At 50.4% G+C, this 17,736-nt stretch overlaps 1 protein-coding gene across 3 annotated transcripts in view; it reads right to left on the bottom strand.

The window, feature by feature from the left end:
- Positions 1-17,736, bottom strand: part of ZC3H18 (zinc finger CCCH-type containing 18) — a 46,445-nt gene that overhangs the window by 7,767 nt on the left and 20,942 nt on the right. For 2 of the 3 annotated variants that reach the window (XM_066557485.1, XM_066557487.1), the window contains 5 exons: positions 6,207-6,407; positions 5,634-5,759; positions 4,184-4,285; positions 1,882-2,025; positions 804-956 (listed from right to left, as the gene is read on the bottom strand). In XM_066557485.1, the coding sequence (XP_066413582.1) occupies positions 804-956; positions 1,882-2,025; positions 4,184-4,285; positions 5,634-5,759; positions 6,207-6,407 (726 nt within the window). Of the gene's footprint in view, positions 1-803; positions 957-1,881; positions 2,026-4,183; positions 4,286-5,633; positions 5,760-6,206; positions 6,438-17,736 lie in introns of all 3 variants that reach the window. The other variant, XM_066557484.1, reaches the window with a different exon arrangement.

Raw genomic sequence — 17,736 nt, 5'->3', positions numbered from 1 at the left:
TCCCACAGACCAAGAGACTTGGAACTGTTCACTTGGGGCTAAACACAAAAGGAACTGGACCTGTGACTTTGCCGGCAAAGGGAAAATACCATTAGCTGGGCCTTTTAGGGATTTTCTGACCTACCTCTCTTGACAGGCCAAGCATCTCCCCTAAGGACAGGAACCAGAGGTAGGAGAGGCTCAGGAGAGCCAAGCTCCATAGCCTGAAACTGTTCATTTGGAGTTTAATTAGGATGTGGGATCACCCTGGCCAGAAGGAGTTGTTCTGGTCACCGTTTAGCTTAAATGGGTACTTGGACACACATGACAGGATTATTTCCTTGAATAAACCACAAGGGAAATATCAGGGAATCATAGAATGGTTTGGGCTGCAAGGGACCTTAAAGATCACCCAGCTCCAACCACAACACCTCCCAAAGGAGCATGTTGCTCCAAGTCCTGCCCAAATTGGCCTTGGACACTTGCAGGGATGGGGCAGCCACAGCTTCTCTGGGCACCCTGAGCCAGTGCTTCCCCAGCCTCACAGGGAAGCATTTTTCCCAAATATCCCATTGAAATATCCCTTCTATCAGTTTAAGGCCATTATCTCTTGCTCTATCACTCCATGCCCTCTCCAACACTGTATTCCCACCACAATTCAGGACTTGGGATCTGTGACACAAACCCAACCTTGTCCCACCCCCAGGCACCTGCAGCTGGTGCTGCTGGAGCTACAGAGAGCTTCCACTGCAAGAAACCAAACCTGTGACCAACAGCCACAGTCTCTGCTGTTAAATAAAGGTCACAAAGGCTCAGGGCTGTACCTGGATTTCCTTGAGCCAGAGGGAGAGTGGGAGACTGAGGCAGAGGATGATCTGGAATGAGATCTGGAGAGAGACCGGGACAAGGACCTCGATCGGGAGCTGGAGCCGCTGTAGCTGCTGGCACTGCCACTGATGCTGCCACTGATGGTCCTCCTGCAAGGCAGCAAACCCCCCTCCCACAATGAGAATTGTAATGGCAAAGGCAGAGAGGGGAGGAAAACCCCAAGAGAAAAGCAGAGATTTGCTCAGCACCCTCTGACTGACACCCAGCCCTCCCTGAGGGGCCATCGGCCCCTTGCACCACTTCTCCCAGTCTGTGTGCTGGGAATGATGTTGTGTGGTGGGGAATAACCCTGGGAATGATGTTGTGTGGTGGGGAACAATCCTGGGAATGATGTGTGGTGGGGATATCCCTGGGAATGATGTTGTGTGGTGGGGAATATCTCTGGGAATGATGTTGTGTGGTGGGGAATATCTCTGGGAATGATGTTGTGTGGTGGGGATATCCCTGGGAATGATGTTGTGTGGTGGGGATATCCCTGGGAATGATGTTGTGTGGTGGGGAACAATCCTGGGAATGATGTTGTGTGGTGGGGATATCCCTGGGAATGATGTTGTGTGGTGGGGAACAATCCTGGGAATGATGTTCTGTGGTGGGAATATCCCTGGGAATGATGTTGTGTGGTGGGGAATATCCTTGTGGTCAGTGTGGGTCAGCTGCTGACCCTCCATCATGTCACATCTCTGTGACATCCCACCTTCCTTTTTCCCCACTCTGCCACCTCCACAAGCAGCAGCTCTCAAAAATGCCTTTTTCCCCACTCCCACCCTGATTTTGTCACATTTCCTGTATTCCACCCACTCCATCCTCCCCCCAGCCTCCACGGGCAGGAGCCACTCAAGGTAAATCAGGACCATCCCAGCCCAGCTCTCGTCCCCTTCTCCCCCTGCCCCAGAGATGGGTTTCTCCCTGAGCACTGGCACTCTGGGATTTGCTGGATCTCCCAGGAGACAGAAAGCTGGGATTTGCTGGATCTGCCATGAGATCAAGGCTCACTCCACCCCCTCTATCTCTCACCTCCTGGGTGGAGTCCTTGTCTGACGTTCCTTCCTCCTGGCTTCCCGATTATCCCCTGCCTTGGCTGCCTCCGGGGCTGCTGCTGTAATTTTTGTGAGTGGCTGAGGGACTGGGAGGGCAGTGAGTTTCTTCACAGATTTCTCCCTGGAAAAATGACAATTTTCAGGTGTGTGATCCCAGGGGGTGGGCACAGAGCACTGATGTCCTCAGAAATTATGTGCTCTGGTTTGTTGTTGTTTAATATTTTAGAGATTACAGAATCCTGGAATGGTTTGGGCTGGAAGGGACCTTAAAAATCATCCCCACTCTATTTCATGGGACACCTTCCACTATCCCAGTTTACTCCAAACCCCATCCAACCTGGCCCTGATGTGATTCCTAAAGCTACAAACACTTGGCTGCTTCACCAAAACACAAACACCATGGATTTCCCTAAAGGGATTTGTTCCCCATATGCTCAATCAATTCATCTTTTCAGAGACAAATTACTGTACAACAGCCAATTCTGGAGATATTTGACTTGTAAATTAACCCCTGAAGCAGACTGGGTGGAAATGTTGTTTCTCATCCATTTAATTCCATCATTTTTATCCCAGACACTTACACCTGCTAAAAATCTGCCAGTCAGGCTTCGGAATGAAATGTGCACAGTTAATGCAAAAATTCTCTTTTTAACTCCAGCACACAGATCAGGAGGGTGCAAAACAGCCTGTGTGTGCCTGGATCTGTCCCTTGGCTTCTGTTCCCTGGGGAAAACTGATGGGAGCACCACCAAAGTGTTACCCACCACCTAGTGCCCACCACCTAGTTACCCACCACCTGGCTCCTCAGGGCTCAGAGCACTCCAACCTCTGCTCTGGCAGCTGGACACTGCTCCAAGTATGATCCTGGAATGCTCTGGGCTGGAAACACCTTGAAGATCATATTCCACCCCCTGCCATGGGTAGGACACCTCCCACTGTCCCAGGCTGCTCCAAACCCCAATGTCCAGCCTGGCCTTGGGCACTGCCAGGGATCCAGGGGCAGCCCCAGCTGCTCTGGGCACCTGTGCCAGGGCCTGCCCACCCTGCCAGGGAAGGATTTCTCCCTGATATCCCATCCATCCCTGCCCTCTGGCAGTGGGAAGCCATTCCCTGTGTCCTGTCCCTCCATCCCTTGCCCACAGCCCCCTCAGGCCCTGGAGCCCAGCACTGATTCCACATCCATTAACTGGGGAGGAGGTGCTGCCTGCACTCACACACTGGCAATTCCTCCTCTTGCTGTGCTTAGTCTCTGCATTTATCCCCTCAGAACACAGGACTAAGCCCATGGCACTTGGTTAGCCAGTGACAATAATCCCTGTGCTGGGATAGGCTGCCCTGGTGTCACCAAACCAGCACTGCCAGGAGCACTGGGAGGGAGCAGAGGGCCTGGGAGGGCTGAGCCCCAAGTGGAGGGGGAAAAACCCCAAAAGGCAGGATAACAGGGGACAAGAATTGTGGCAAAGGGGATTGTCCTAAATTCTGGAGAATTCAGGGGGATTCCCATGGTGTCATTCATTTGCAGGTCAGCTTGGAAGAGGTGACATCACTACGGTGTTGTGTCACCCTCCAACGTCCCCGTAATTTGCAACTGCAGCGTTTGTGAAATAGCAATTTCAGGAATTTAAAAGAGCAGCAGGGCTGCCAGAACGTGCCAAACCCAGCTGCAGAGAGCTCCAGCCCTGTTTTCATCTGTCTCCTGTGTGAAAAGTTGATGAGGTTGAACCATTTCTTTATTCTGAGGCTGTGGATTAACCAAAGCCACAGAAGAGGAAGGAATTTAAACTTTTTTATAGCTCCTATTATGTACATTTAGATTATACAAATATATCTGCACACAGAGAATGTTCCAGCAGTAAAGCAAGTGTTTAAACATTTCTACATAGGTAAGGATATTTAAAGATACTTGTACAGTTTAACTTGGATTTAATAAGTGTAAGTGTTATTATTTTATTAAATTTGCCAAGCTAAAAACTCTTCAATAAAGGCTGTATTTTACATCTTTTATTTCTTTTTCAAACTCAAAGAGTTTTAAGATCTGGTTTGGATGGGAAGGGACCTCAAAGATCCCGTTCCACTCCCTGCCATGGGACACCTTCCACTAGCCCAGGCTGCTCCAAGTCCCATCCAGCCTTGGACACTTCCAGGGATCCAGGGCCTCCCCACTCTGACAGCAACAATTCCTCCCCAATATTCCATCTAATCCTGCATTCCTTCCTTAAGGCCCCTCAAGAGCAGAGGGGCTTGTCTGGACTCTCACCCAGAGGAATGTGGGTGCTTACCCTTTCCCAGGAGGTGGCAATAATTCCCCTTTAGCCTTGGCCAGTGGCTTGTGAGGAGATGGTGTTGGAGAAGGAGAGGGAGAAGATGAGAAGGACCTTGACCTGGAAAGGAAGGGAGACATCACTCAGCTCAGGCCCTGGGATTGCAGGAGCTGTTCCTGGCTCTCAGGGCATTCAGCCACCACTGCCCCCTCTCCAGGAACCTTCCTGAGCTTCTCCTGGCTTTATATTTGGACTCTGTGCATCAAAACTTAACTTCTGTCACCAGACAGTGGGAAAGTAGGAAACAGAAGGAAAAATAAGATCAGCTAGAAGAGAGGCAGTGCAGGTATTCCACAGCAATACCTGAGGCTGTCTCCATCCTCTCTATTCTCTCCTCAGGGAGATTACATAAGAAAATAACCAGGATTTTCAGTTGTATGTTCATCACTTTTTGTCCTGTAATTCCTAGAGCAGTTCATCCTTTAAACAGCAAAAAAACTAAAAGAAACTTGGGAGAAAGACAAAAAATTCCCCTAAACCTGATCTGTAATTTCTGGAACCCAAGAAAAAGCATTAAGTGGAGCATCCCAAAGGTGACAATCAAGGGCAGGAGCTGTTTCCTGAGCCCCTGAGCACACACCACGTGCTGCTCTTGGGGTGATTCACCCCAGTGCCAAGACTGGAAGTGCCTTGGTTGCACCCCAGTGCCTCAGCAGCCTGAGTCCTGTGTGACAGCTCCTCTGGGGACAGCTGGGCACAGGGTGTTGCTCACTCTGTCACCGCAGGGAGAGGCAGCCAAGGGTGTCACCCACACTGGCACTGTCCTGCCTGGAGCATGGACGGATGGGGAAGCTCATTCTGCTTCCCAGGTGGAATCAGCTACCAGCTGAGCTTTTCCTAGGAGAAAGCAGTCCCAGAAGTGACAGAGTGTGTTGTGCCATCACCTGTGGGACCTGCTCTGGGCACCTGTGTGGCTTCAGCTCCTATCTGAGGAGCCAGTTCTCCTACTATGGATATTCCAGACTTGGGAAACTGTCTGCAGGGGCAAGGAAGTAGCAGAGGAATAAATCTTAATCAGCATGGGACACTGGATTGCTACTTTGAAGTGTCAGGACTATCACAAGACACAACTGCTTTAATAAAGAAACGGGATTTGCCTCTTGAAATAGAAATCCCAGCTCCACAGAAAAGAGATGCTGCTGAACTTCTTCCAATCAGAAAATGCAAATGATGGGAATGTTGATCCACCACAGGCATGGGAAAGAGCCCAGCCACAACAGCACTGCACCTGTGGGTGGGAGCACTGGGGAGAGGAGGGGGTGGCTGACAGATCTCCTTCAGCCAACAACCACAGCCGCCCTCGCTCAGCCAAGGCCTTGGAATGGCTCATCTTAACAGAGCAAAAAGGAACTGTCAGGAAGCATCTGGAAACCATCCCACCACTGGTTCCCAGTCCCAGGAGCACTACCTGGACCTGCTGCCTGAGAAAGAGCTGTGCCTGGAGGAGCGACTGGAGTAGGAGCTGTAGGAGGAGGACCTGGAGCGCGAGCGGGAGGAGCCGGACCCCGAGTAGGTGGATGAACGAGAAGAGGACCTGCAAGAGAAATATTACAATTCAGAGCTTCCTGCAAGAGAAATATTACAATTCAGAGCTTCCTGAGAAGAAATATTAAAATTCAGAGCTTCCTGAGAAGCCCCCAAGGTTTTGTTTCCAAAGATGTTCTGCTCCAAACCCCACCAGCCTTCTCCTTGGGGAACTGTCAGTGCTCAGTGCAGAGAGCTCAGCACCCATAGCACACAGCCCAGAGCAGAGAGCTCAGCACCCATAGCACACAGCCCAGAGCAGAGAGCTCAGCACCCATAGCACACAGCCCAGAGCAGAGAGCTCAGCACCCATAGCACACTGCCCAGAGCTCAGCACCCACAGCACACTGCCCAGAGCCCAGCACCCACAGCACACTGCCCAGAGCCCAGCACCCACAGCACACAGCCCAGGGCAGCCCAGCAGGTGCCCAGCACGCAGTCCCAGCCCCCGGCTCACCTGGAGGAGCCCGAGGCAGAGGCAGAGGAGGCCGAGGCGCGGCGGCGCCGGCGGGCGCGGCTGGGGGACACGGACACTCCCAGCTTCTTCTTGGGGGACTTGGACCGGCGCCACGGGTCCTTCCACTCGTCTGCACGCTTGGACGGGGCAGTGCCCAGCGCCAGGGACTCCTTGTCCTTCTTGGGGACCTCGGGCTGCCGGCTGCGGAACAGGGACACGTCAGCAGCTGGGCTGGGGGTTAGAAAGGGAGGGGAACAGGGACAGGGGACAATAGGCAGACATGGTATTGTGTAATAGTAGAATAATGATTATAAATAATATAATGTAACATAAAACATAACATAATACAATACAATATGTAATATAATAACATACTATACTATAACACACTATAATACACTGTACTATAATATAACTGTATAATAATTAAAATTAATAAAATATACTATAATGTACTATTATACTATAGTATAACAATATAACACAACATAATGTAATAATATAACAACTTAATAACATACTATACTGTAACATACTATAATATACTATAATATACTATACTATAACTGTACAATAATTATAGTATATAATTATATACTATATTAGTATAATATATATAGTATATATAAGTATATATCTATAATTATATAATAAGTATATAATATAAATATATACGTTTTATTATATATTTTAAATACTTTTATTATATACTTTTAATATATACTTTTATTATAGTATGTTATAATTAATATAACATACTATAATAAAATATACCATAATATACTAGCATATACTAGACTATAATATAATAGTAATAACATATTAATATATTATATAATAATATTACGATGCCATATTAATATATTATCAATATATATATCGGCACTATTATAATATAATAATAAATGATATATTAATTATTAATTAATATTCATATATTATAATAAAATGTATAAATAAACCTACACGGCCATGGAAAAATCCCCAAATTCATGCCTTAGACTGACTGCTTACAGCTCCTGATCTCCCCTGTGGGATTCCAGCAGCATTTTGGGGCGGTAAAGGGGTGGAAGAGCTCTCAGTTTGTCAACCACTGACAAAGGTGCTCTGTAAAGCCCTTCTGGGAACTCCTGTGTCCCACTGAGCACTCTGTGACCTCCTGGCTGACTCCAGGCCCAGCTCCTGGCCTCCAAGGGCTGGACACGAGCAAGAGGGAAGGCAATGGGAAACCTGGTCCTGCCTGGAGCAGCCCAGAGCTGGAGCAAGCCCAGCCTGGTGCAGGGGAGAGCAGCCAGCACCAAGCCTGGATCCCTCTGATGTTCCCATCACCAGGACTGTCACAACAGTCACCTGGGGCTGTCACAACAAGAGCCAGTGACCTCCTTTCCCCCTTCCAAAGGGAACAGTTCGCTCACCCCTGGCCATAAACCAGGCTGGTTTATCCCTGGATTATTCAAACCCCACCAAATGAGGTGCCCAGCCAGGCCTCACTCTCCACCTCTTCCCTTCCCTTTTTAGGGCTCTACTTTCATTTCTCCTTTTTTGGTTCTCCAGGTTTCCTTTCTCCTCTCCACCCCTCTGAAAATAATTCAGGGCCAACTTTTCAGCACCTGCACCAGACACTTCCTTAAGTACTCCAGGATGAGTTTCTTGAGGCTGAGACTTTATTACCTCTCTTATCTCTGGGTGATTTAACCTGGAATTTTTCCTTGCCCTCTCTCTAACCTGCACGCAACTCCTCAATTACCTGCTTCTACCCTTCTCCCTGGGGTTTCAGGCAGAGTTTGTGAGGGATTAAAGCTTCTGAAGCCTCTTGCACTCACCAAATTAGCAGGACAATGATGCATTTATTCCTTTCCTCAAAGCAGTGAGTTCCCAGGGAATTTGGGGGAGGAAAGGCCCCTTCCCTGCTGGGTTCAGCCAGTACCACCCCATTACTCACACCACTGAAGCAACCACTCCCCACACAGCTTCCTCGACCTTTTTGAGATAAAAAAGCCACCTCCAGGTTTTCTAATAATTCCAGGCACAATTCAACGAACCCCAGGATAATGAAAGCTCTTGGTCAGGAGCCTGTCCTTTGAAGACTTCACACCTCACAGAAGCTTCATCTCCTCCTTTCTGGCAGAGTTTCCTCATCCCCAGCCCAGGACTGGGATGTGCTGACCTAAAAATCCAACATCTGACTCTTTCCTTATCTCTGCTGATGTAAAAGCAATTTTACTCTTTGTCCCACAACTCCCTTGGAATATTCAGAGGAAAGCCCCTCCTTTCATGTTCATCCCTCCCAGCAATCTCACTCCAGCTCCAGGAGAAGAGAATTGGATCCTCCATCCCACACAGAGTGCCCAGGGAGGGAGTCCCAGGCAGGGCCATGGCTCAGCTTTACTCCCCAGCAGCCCCATTCCACCCTTCCCCTCTCCCAGCACTGCTCCAACACAGCCTGTTGAACTCAGCACAGGGTACCTGCAGTGCTCTGGTCAGGTTTTCCCAGTTACAGCCACAATTCCCTGAGTATTTCACCCTGGAGGAGCACCAGCACTTGGAATATGTTATAACCTGCTAACATCCAATAGTCCAAGCTGGGCTCCAGGGCTCCTTCCAGCAGATGTTTACAAACCCATTTGGAATTGCCAATTTCACCTCTGGAATATCCTCAAATCAACCAAGTGCAGAGAAAGAAGGAAAGGAAGAGTGGGAAAAGCCTCCACACCTTGCAGGATAAAGAGCAAGGAAAGGAGGAGAGAAAACCACGTGAGGGTGGCTCATGGAAAATGCCCAACATCCTGATCCAGTGTCCCTTCCCAGGGGCTTGCAGTCTGTGAGCTCTGGGAGATGTAGGGGACACATTCTGCTTTATCCAGGATAAAAACTCTGGAGAAGCTTCTCCAGAATGACAAATCTGGAAACCAACAGCTCTGTCAGGGAAGCTTAGGTTGGATATTAGGAAAGGTGCTTCCCCCAGAGGGTGCTGGGCACTGCCCTGAGGCTGCCAGAGCTCCAGGACAATGCTCAGGATTGGATTTTGGGATGTCCTGGGCAGGGCCAGGCACTGGCTGAAGATCCCTGTGTGTCCCTTCCATCTCAGGGTATTCCATGAGTCCATGAACTAACAAATGCTCTCACCTCTCCAGGCTCAACTCCCTCCTGAACCAGTTCTCAGAAAGAAAAGCATCCTCTAGGATTTACTGTCCCTTAAAACCACCTCAAACTCACATCCAACAGCCCATCCTGGGAGCTGGAACAGCTCCAGAGCTTGGGTGCCAGCTGGGAGCAGGGATGACTCTGAAAGCAAATCTCATTTACCTGCACCTATTACCTGGTTTGATGCAATTCCCTCTGGATGAAGTCACTTTCTGGAGGAAAGGTTTTTCCCCAGGAAAACCACAACAGAAAGTCTCCTTTTTGGGGTGTGCTTGGCTTTTTGACTCAGCACTAAATGCTACAGATGAGGAAGGTGCTGCTCCTGTCAGGACAATTTCAAAGCCTTTCCTCAGAGCTTCCAAATTGTGGCATCACCAAAGAAACTCGTTCAACCTAAAGCTGGGAGCTGGTGCTGCTGGATTCATCTCCTCCAGTGGAATTCAGGAGGCAGAATGGAAAGTGAGCAGGAGAAGGTCCCTAGAGAACACCCCAGTGGCAGCCTGGCCAGGTGCCATGGCTGGGGGGTGAGGAAGGGAGGATTTCTCCTCACTTTCACTCCCACAGCCAGGTGATGTTGTGCTGGATCCCGTGCTTGGTGGAGCTCCCAGCTTCTGAATCCAAGAAATTAAAAAATAAGAGTGGTTTGCTGCTGGCTCAGTGAGATCAAGCTGCCATGGTGAAAGGGAGGGGAGGAGGGAAGAATTCCAGGGCTGGTGAGCCTGGGATCAGCTCAGGAGCTCATCCTCACCCTCACACAGCTCCCCAGGCTGCTGGCAAACCTCACCCACTTCAGCAGAGAGTGGCAAAGAACTCTCCTGCTCATCCCAATCTTTTTCACCAAATTCCAATTTTTAGGAAACAACTGAAATATTTCAGAATTAACTCCTAAGTCTCTTCCACAAGGTTTTAAAAAAATTAATTAGGGGGAGGAAAAGACAAGACAAGAATGACCAAAAGCACCTGAATTTCAACCCAGATCCTCAAGAATCACTCGGGCAGCAGCTTCCAAAGGCAATTTTACCCTTAAAACAACTAAAAGTTTTCTTTTCCAGAAGGAACACGCTGATGCCCATTTGGCTGGAATGTAATGACAGCGATCAGGAGGAGAAGTGAAGCTGAGTGTGGCTTTGGCAGGGAGAGAGAGGAGGAGCAGAGGCAGCTCCAGCTGGCAGCACCCCAGCACGGCTCAGCCAGCTCCCAAATAAACCTGCCTCCCAAAAAAACCCAGCTGAACGTCACTGAGCCCAACAAAACTTTGGAGAGGGGGGAAAAAATGAGCTGCCCAGCTGAAGTTGTGCTCATGTATTATGCAACTGCTGCCGAAGCATTTCTAATCTTGGAGGGAAAAGTGAGCGTGCAGGGGAAAGGCTTCCTGTCCTTCCCCATCCTGGCCCAGGGAACCAAAACCTCATCACCCCTGGGCAGCAGTGACGTCAGCCTGGCTTGGGGCTGCTCTTCCAGCTCCCTTTTCTCCAGGAGGAAAGTGCAGGGATGATTTCCCAGCCCCTGTGCTCCTGCAGGAAAAGCCGCGATTGCGTCAGCAGCGCCGGCGCCGCTTTTCCTGCAGTGGAATTTTCCAGAGGAAGTGGACTCGAGGAATGACTGGAGCCATGTGCCAAGGCAGCTGTGGAGGGACCTGTAAGTGCTGCAAAATAAATTCCAGCAGAGTGCAAGCACGCAGGAACTCTTCCTGTCTTGGAGTAATGGAGAGGGACAACAGCTCTGGGAAGCCACCTCTGTGTGTCCAGGACAGGGAATGCTGGGCCTTGGAGCTGCTGCCCATTGGTCTTGGTGGAATTATTAGCAGGGAAAATGCTTTTCTCAAGCTGTTTTCATCTGAGGCTAAGTTATCAGTCAAAAAAAAAAAAAAAAGGGAAAAAAAAAAAAGGAAGGATTTCTTCAAAGCCTGATAGGGAGAGGCTTGGAAATTAAAGAGTGGAGATACAATCTGAACCTCAGGATGAAATCATCCCAGCAGGGAGATAAAGCTATCTGAGATGGCATCTCCCCTGAGGGCTGAGCATTTGACCTGGAGAGCCTCCTCTCCATGAGCAGGAGGCAGGATCCTGCCTGGAATGTGCCACTGATCCTGCCCTGGAATTCCCTTGTTCCACTAAAACCCAGGCTGGGGGATCTCCCTGTAACTCCATCTCTGAAATGCCACAGAAAATCACATTCCTTGAGATCCATATCTGAGCCACTCACTGCTCTCCATCTCGATTTAGGGTAATTAAACTCTGCTGCTGCTGCTGCTGGGGAAGTGGAGGCAGCAGCTCAAGGACCAAGAGAAATTCCAGGCAGCAGGAATTTTTTTGTGGAGAACTTGGAAAGCTTGGTTTGATCCACAGACTTTATCATCATGGAATCACAAAATGGTTTGGGTGGGAAGGGACATTTAAACTCATCCAGTCCCTGTGCAGGGCCACCTTCCACTGTCCCAGGGTGCTCCAAGCCCCATCCAACCTGGCCTGGGGACCTCCAGGGATCCAGGGGCAGCCACAGCTGCTCTGGGCACCCTCCATCCTCAAAGGGAAGAATTCCTTTCCAATATCCCATCTAATCTGGCAGTGGGAGCCATTCCCTGTGTCCTGTCCCTCCATGCCTTGTCCCCAGTCCCTCTCCAGCTCTCCTGGAGCCCTTTAGAGGCTCTGAGCTCTCCCTGGAGCCTTTCCTTCTCCAAGCTGAACACCCCCAGCTCTCCCAGCCTGGCTCCAGAGCAGAGCTGTTCTTATCACCAACTTCCCCAAAGTCCTGGGAGCAGAAATGAAAGCAGAGCTGTCTAAGCAGGTTCCATGGCTCGGGGTGGCAGCTGCACCATGAAAAATGGGGATGTAAACAAGTTGTTATCGTGTTTATCACAGCACAGCTTCCATGCAGGGCACTGGATTGAGATTCCAAAGAACCTTGGTGGGGGCAAGGGATGTGTTCTGTATGTGAAAAGAAGGGAATTCCTCCTCTGAGCAGCCCTGGAACACCTGGAGCGTGCAGGAGCAGAGGTCCAGCTCCAGCTGGAGCAGGTAAAACCCATCTCAGCCTGGGAAACTCAACAGCCTGGGGTCATTTGCTTCCCTTAATCCCCTGCACTGCTGGAAGCTGCCCAGGGAGGTGCAGACACCTGCAGAGCAAATCCCTGCCCCTGCATGGAGGCTGGTTCCCCCTTCACTCAATTTTCATGGATCCAAGACTAAATCAGGGCATTCCAGGCTTTTACCAATGCCCAACTCCAAAACCAGGAGGAGCACACAGTGCTCTGCCCAGCCTGCTCCTCCTCCTGGGGCAGACAAATGGCAACCAATGAAGGATTTCTTGTAGGAATTAAAGATTTCTACAGGGAAAACTAAGGATCCCAAACCCACCATCCTCCCACCTTTAGGCAGCAGGATGAAACGTCATCACTAAGCCCCCCAAAACTGACAGCTACTTTCATTCAGAGCTTCTACACCCAAAAAACAGGGAACAAATCCAGCTGGCAGCACTGGGAGACTACCAGAAGCTCTCAGGAAAGACAAAAACGACCCAGGAACACTCAGAATTAGAGATTCTTCCAAAAAAAAACGAGTTCAGTTGCTTTGTGGTGCACACACCACCATGAATCACTCCATTTGCATTCCCTTCTTTTTGCCACTCCTTTATCTAATCAAGCTCATTCCAACACTTTCTGACTTGCAGGCCCTGGATAACCAGCATTGATTCCAGAGCCTGGCTTATCCTGCTCATTAAGGTGCTCACAGATTAACAAAGTCAACTTGAGGCAGCCTGAGAAAACAACACAAGGGTGAGCACGGCCTGGGATCACGTCACCTTGTCACCTTCTGTCCTGGAATCTGCAGCACCTCACGCTCCAGGTGACACCTTGGGAAAAGCTCAACGTTCCTTGCTGGAAAGGTTTTAGGAGGATTTAGGATTTGTCCTTCCTGACCTTGCTGTCAGTTGTCTGAGTCCCCCCTCACAGGGTTATTTTGGTTTTTAATGGATGCCTAAGTGCTCTCCATTAATAGGTTTTAGTCCTGATGGAGGGAGCTTCCTTCCAAAAAAAACGTGTGGTGTGTGTGATAATGACAGGATGGTGTGTCAGCCACTGCTCCTTCCTGGCACCTTCAGAGCTGCTGTCACCTCCTGGGAACATCTCTGAGGACAAGAGCCCCCTCCTTCTCCTCATCCTACCTGCCACTGGTGTTCCATGGAATTTGGGCTCCACACCGTGAGAATCCCAGAGTCACTGGGGCTGGAAAAGAGCTCCAAGGTGATCAAGTCCAGCCTGTGACTGTTCCCCACCCTGTCCCTGCCTGGACACCTCCAGGGATGGGGACTCCACCACCTCCCAGGGCAGCCCATTCCAGTGCCCAGTCATTTTTTCCATAAAGAAAAAATCCTCCTGATGTCCAACCTGAGCCTCCCCAGGCACAGCTTGAAGCTTGTCTGGTCTTCAGGGGAAAGGTTTTTAGGTCAGACAGCAGGACAAAGTCCAAGACTGGAGATGACAACATCTCACTCCAAGGTTCATTGTACCATGCTGCTCCTCACCAGAGCCCCCAGCATTCCTTGGAGAGGAAATCCAGGTGGGAAAGAAACCAATGTCCATCTCATGGACCTTCCTCCTCCTTGCTTGATCAACAACACCAAGTGCACCCCAGCTGAGGGGGCAGCAAAATTGAAGTTCCTTCTCTCTCTGGTGGGTCCAAATCCTGTCCCTGCACATATCCCCCAACAATCCCACCCTGGGCATCCCTGGCAGTGCTGTCCAACCTCTCCTGAAGCTCTGGCAGCCTCGGGACTGTGCCCATTCCCTGGGGAGCCTGAGCAGTGCCCAGCACCCTCTGGGTGAAAAACCTTTTCCTAATATCCAACCTAAACCTGCCCTGACACAGCTCCAGCCATTCCCTGGGTGCTGTCCCTGTCACAGGGACATCAGTGCAGGTGCTGCACCCCTTGGGAATGATGTCCTGAACGTCCCTCAGTGCTTTGGGAATACAACCACCAACAGGCCCCACAACACTGGGTTGCTTCACGAGCTCCTGGAACAGATTCCCTCAGATGCTGGTGGGATAAAGGCCTATGGCAACAACAGAAAGGATTAAAGCAAATTATTTCAGTGTGTAGAGCCTCTGCTCCCAGCTAAGGGTCAGAACATCTTGCACTGCTCTAAGTTTCTTCAGAGGACATAATTCATGTCACTTCTTTATCCCTGAAAGGCTTTGCACAACAGGGAGCTCCACCGGCAAGACGGAGAGAAAAAGAAGGAATTTTGCACTCAGCAAAAATCAGCCCCAGCCTGGGGCATCAGAACTTGTTCTGGAGATGGGAGCAGGAGGACAGACAGCCAAGTTATCCCTCTAATTGATCATAAAGTGTCCTGGCTTGTCTGAGTGTTCGATGCCTGAGGAGGGAGGAGGAGGAGGAAGAGGAGGAACAGTTTTACCAGCAGTGCAATCTCAAGAGTTTAAACTTCTTGGAGTGCTCATCTTCAGCTTGGGAAAAAAAAAAGTCCAACCCAAAGCTTAAAACAGCTACTGAACATTCACAGAATCATGGAATGGTTTGGTTTGGAATGCATCTTAAATTTCATCTCATTCAGCCCCCTGCCATGGGCAGGGACACCTTCCACGAGCCCAGGGTGCTCCAGCCTGGCCTTGAACAGTTCAGGGATCCAGGAGCAGCCACAGCTTCTCTGGCAACCTGTGCCAGGGCCTGCCCACCCTCACAGGGAAGAATTTCTTCCCACAATCCAAGCTAAACCTCCTCTCTGCCAGTTGGAATCCATCTCCCCTTGTCTTGTTCAAAGTTCCTCTCTCTCTTTTTAGCAGCTCCTACAGGTACTAGAAGACAATTTTGTGAATTCCTTCAAAAAAGGCCAATCCACCTGTGACAATCCCACTGGAGCCCAAACACTGCAGCCTCTTCTTTCCACAGGTTCAAGGAGAAACACTTGTCCCTGAATGCATCAGGGTTTAAATCTTTGTTAAATTCTATTCCTGCTCAGCTCCATCATCCAGCAATGCTGGGAACAATTTTGGCTTCTCCACATTTTCAGCCTTAAACTCCTCTGTTGTTTAGAGATCAGGTTAAACCTTCCTGCTTTCAGCAGAATGGAAAGGCAATTTGTTCCTGTATTCCTGGCTGTTTGGGTTCTCTCATCCCTTGATTCTGTAGGTCCTGGTTTGCTCCTTCCTCCAGCTCCTGTGGGAGCCCCTACACCGACAGAGCGACTGACATGGACCTGGAATTACAGACACCCTCAGCTCTGCCTTGGGCAAAGCTCAGTGCTGCTTGCACAACCTCTGAGGAGGAGTTCTCTGAGCCCTGTGGAGGAGGTCTTCAAGCCCTGTGGAGGAATTCTCCAAGTTCTGTGGAGGAGCTTTCCAATCTCTGTGGAGGAGCTCTCCAATCTCTCTGGAGGAGCTCTCCCAATCTCTCTGGAGGAGCTCTCCCAATCTCTCTGGAGGAGCTCTCCCAATCTCTGTGGAGGAGCTCTCCCAGCCCCATGGAGGAGCTCTCCCATCTCTGTGAAGTTCTCCCAGCCCTCTGGAGGAGCTCTCCCATCTCTGAGGAGGAGCTCTCCCATTCCTGAGGAGGAGCTCTCCCGGCTCACCAGCGCCAGGGCCGCGTGGGCCCTGCGAGTGGCAGGAATGTTAACGGGCAGCCGTGGTGTGAGCCAGCTCGGAGAGGCTGGACCTGCCAAAAGCTGGGATCCAGCAATTAGGGAAAGCCCAGAGTCTATAAATAGAGGCAGCAGAGCCCCAGGTGTGTGCTGTGGCACTGCCCTGCATCCTGCTTGCCAGGAAGCGCGCAGCAATCCCAGGTGTGACACGTCCAACGGGCCCGGGAGCTGCTCGGTCCCAGGATGCCAGAGCTGCCCCTCTGGAGCTGGCACGGAGCAATGTGGAGGAAAGGTGACACGGCTCGAGCCACTGCACTGCCACGAGGAAGTTGGGAGCTGGTCACAAAGTGACGTGGGACACAGGCCAGAGCCAGGTGACAGCACGAGCGTGACGGGGACCGCTGGGCAAGCGCCAAGGGACGGCTGAGGGACGTGGCCTCCAAGGGACAAGCTGGAATCATGCTTTCACTTGTTAAAAAGCTTCTTCAAAACTTCTTTCTGCAGGTTTGCTTTCTCCACCAGACACCTGCAGAGCTGTGGGACGGGGTCATGTTGGCAGGGATGTCCACCATGGGAACTGAAATGCCATGGCAGGGGATGGGATGGGCTTTAGGGTCCCTTCCAATGTGGGCAACCTGTGCCAGGGGCTCACCACCCTCACAGGGAAGAATCCCTTGCCAATATCCCATCTAACTCTGCATTCCCTTGAACTTAAGGCCATTCCCTCTTGCCCTGTCACTCCATGCCCTTTGAAAAGTCCCTCTCTGTAGCAGACTTAAAACAAAAAAAGCAAAGAGGTGCATCAGAAACTATTTTTGAATGACCAAGACTCATCTCAAGGAGCCTGTTTTGGAGACACAAGAGGCATCCCCAGCTCCCTCGTGCCAGAGGGAAGCAGGGAATGTGAATCCCCTGAATGCTGTCCATCCCATCTCTGGGCTCTCATGTGCTTTCATGGAATGAGAGGGATCCAAGATTGGTGAGCACAGCCACTGCTCCTACCCAGCACCTTTGAGCAGCACTGGCAGCCCAAACTCTCCCAGAGAGCCCTGCCCCAGGACTCCAGGAGTGCCAGGGGAAGGAGCAGCCAGCAGGCTCATCCTTGGGTCACACTGACTGTCACTGACTCGTGACCTTGAGCTGCCAAGCAGGTGACATCACTTTCATTGACATCATCTCCATCACATGGGTCTGGACAAGATCTGTCCCATCACCAAGCCAAGGAGAGCACAAACCACTGGGGCAACGTGGTAATTAAGGTGCACAAATCGTGGTTGTTAAGTGAAGATTATAATTAAACGGAACATGTAATTATGGTGTTCCTATAACTGCTCTGCAGCTGCTGCTGCTCCTCCAGACCGTTCTGAAACTGTCACTTCCTCTTGAGAAAGAGGGACAAAAACCAGCTACCCTTTCAGCAATGCAGATAAAAATTCTGGGTTGGATTCAGGACTAAGCCCTACTCCCACCTGAAACCACCTGATTCCACGTGGAGCCTCATTCCTGGCATTCCTCGCCCTGCTCTTCATTGATCCAACTCTTCCTCATGCCCATCGTGTTTCACATCTTCCTCCAGTGCAGAGGAACAGCACAGACACCAGGCAGCAGGAAAAGCTCCAGTGAATCTTGGCAAACAGCTTCTCTGCACTTCTCTGTGCCCCATACACGCCTGGGTGTCCCCAGGCTGCTCCACACTCTGGGAGTCTCTGTCTGCCACTCTTCCCAAGAAACTGTTCAGCAGTTTTCCTGGAGATCCCAAATCATGGAACGGGTTGGGTTGAGGAGGAT

Source organism: Molothrus aeneus, chromosome 11, assembly GCF_037042795.1.
Source record: "Molothrus aeneus isolate 106 chromosome 11, BPBGC_Maene_1.0, whole genome shotgun sequence".
Classification (NCBI taxonomy): domain Eukaryota; kingdom Metazoa; phylum Chordata; class Aves; order Passeriformes; family Icteridae; genus Molothrus; species Molothrus aeneus.
This window is presented reverse-complemented; position numbering and strand designations above follow the sequence as displayed.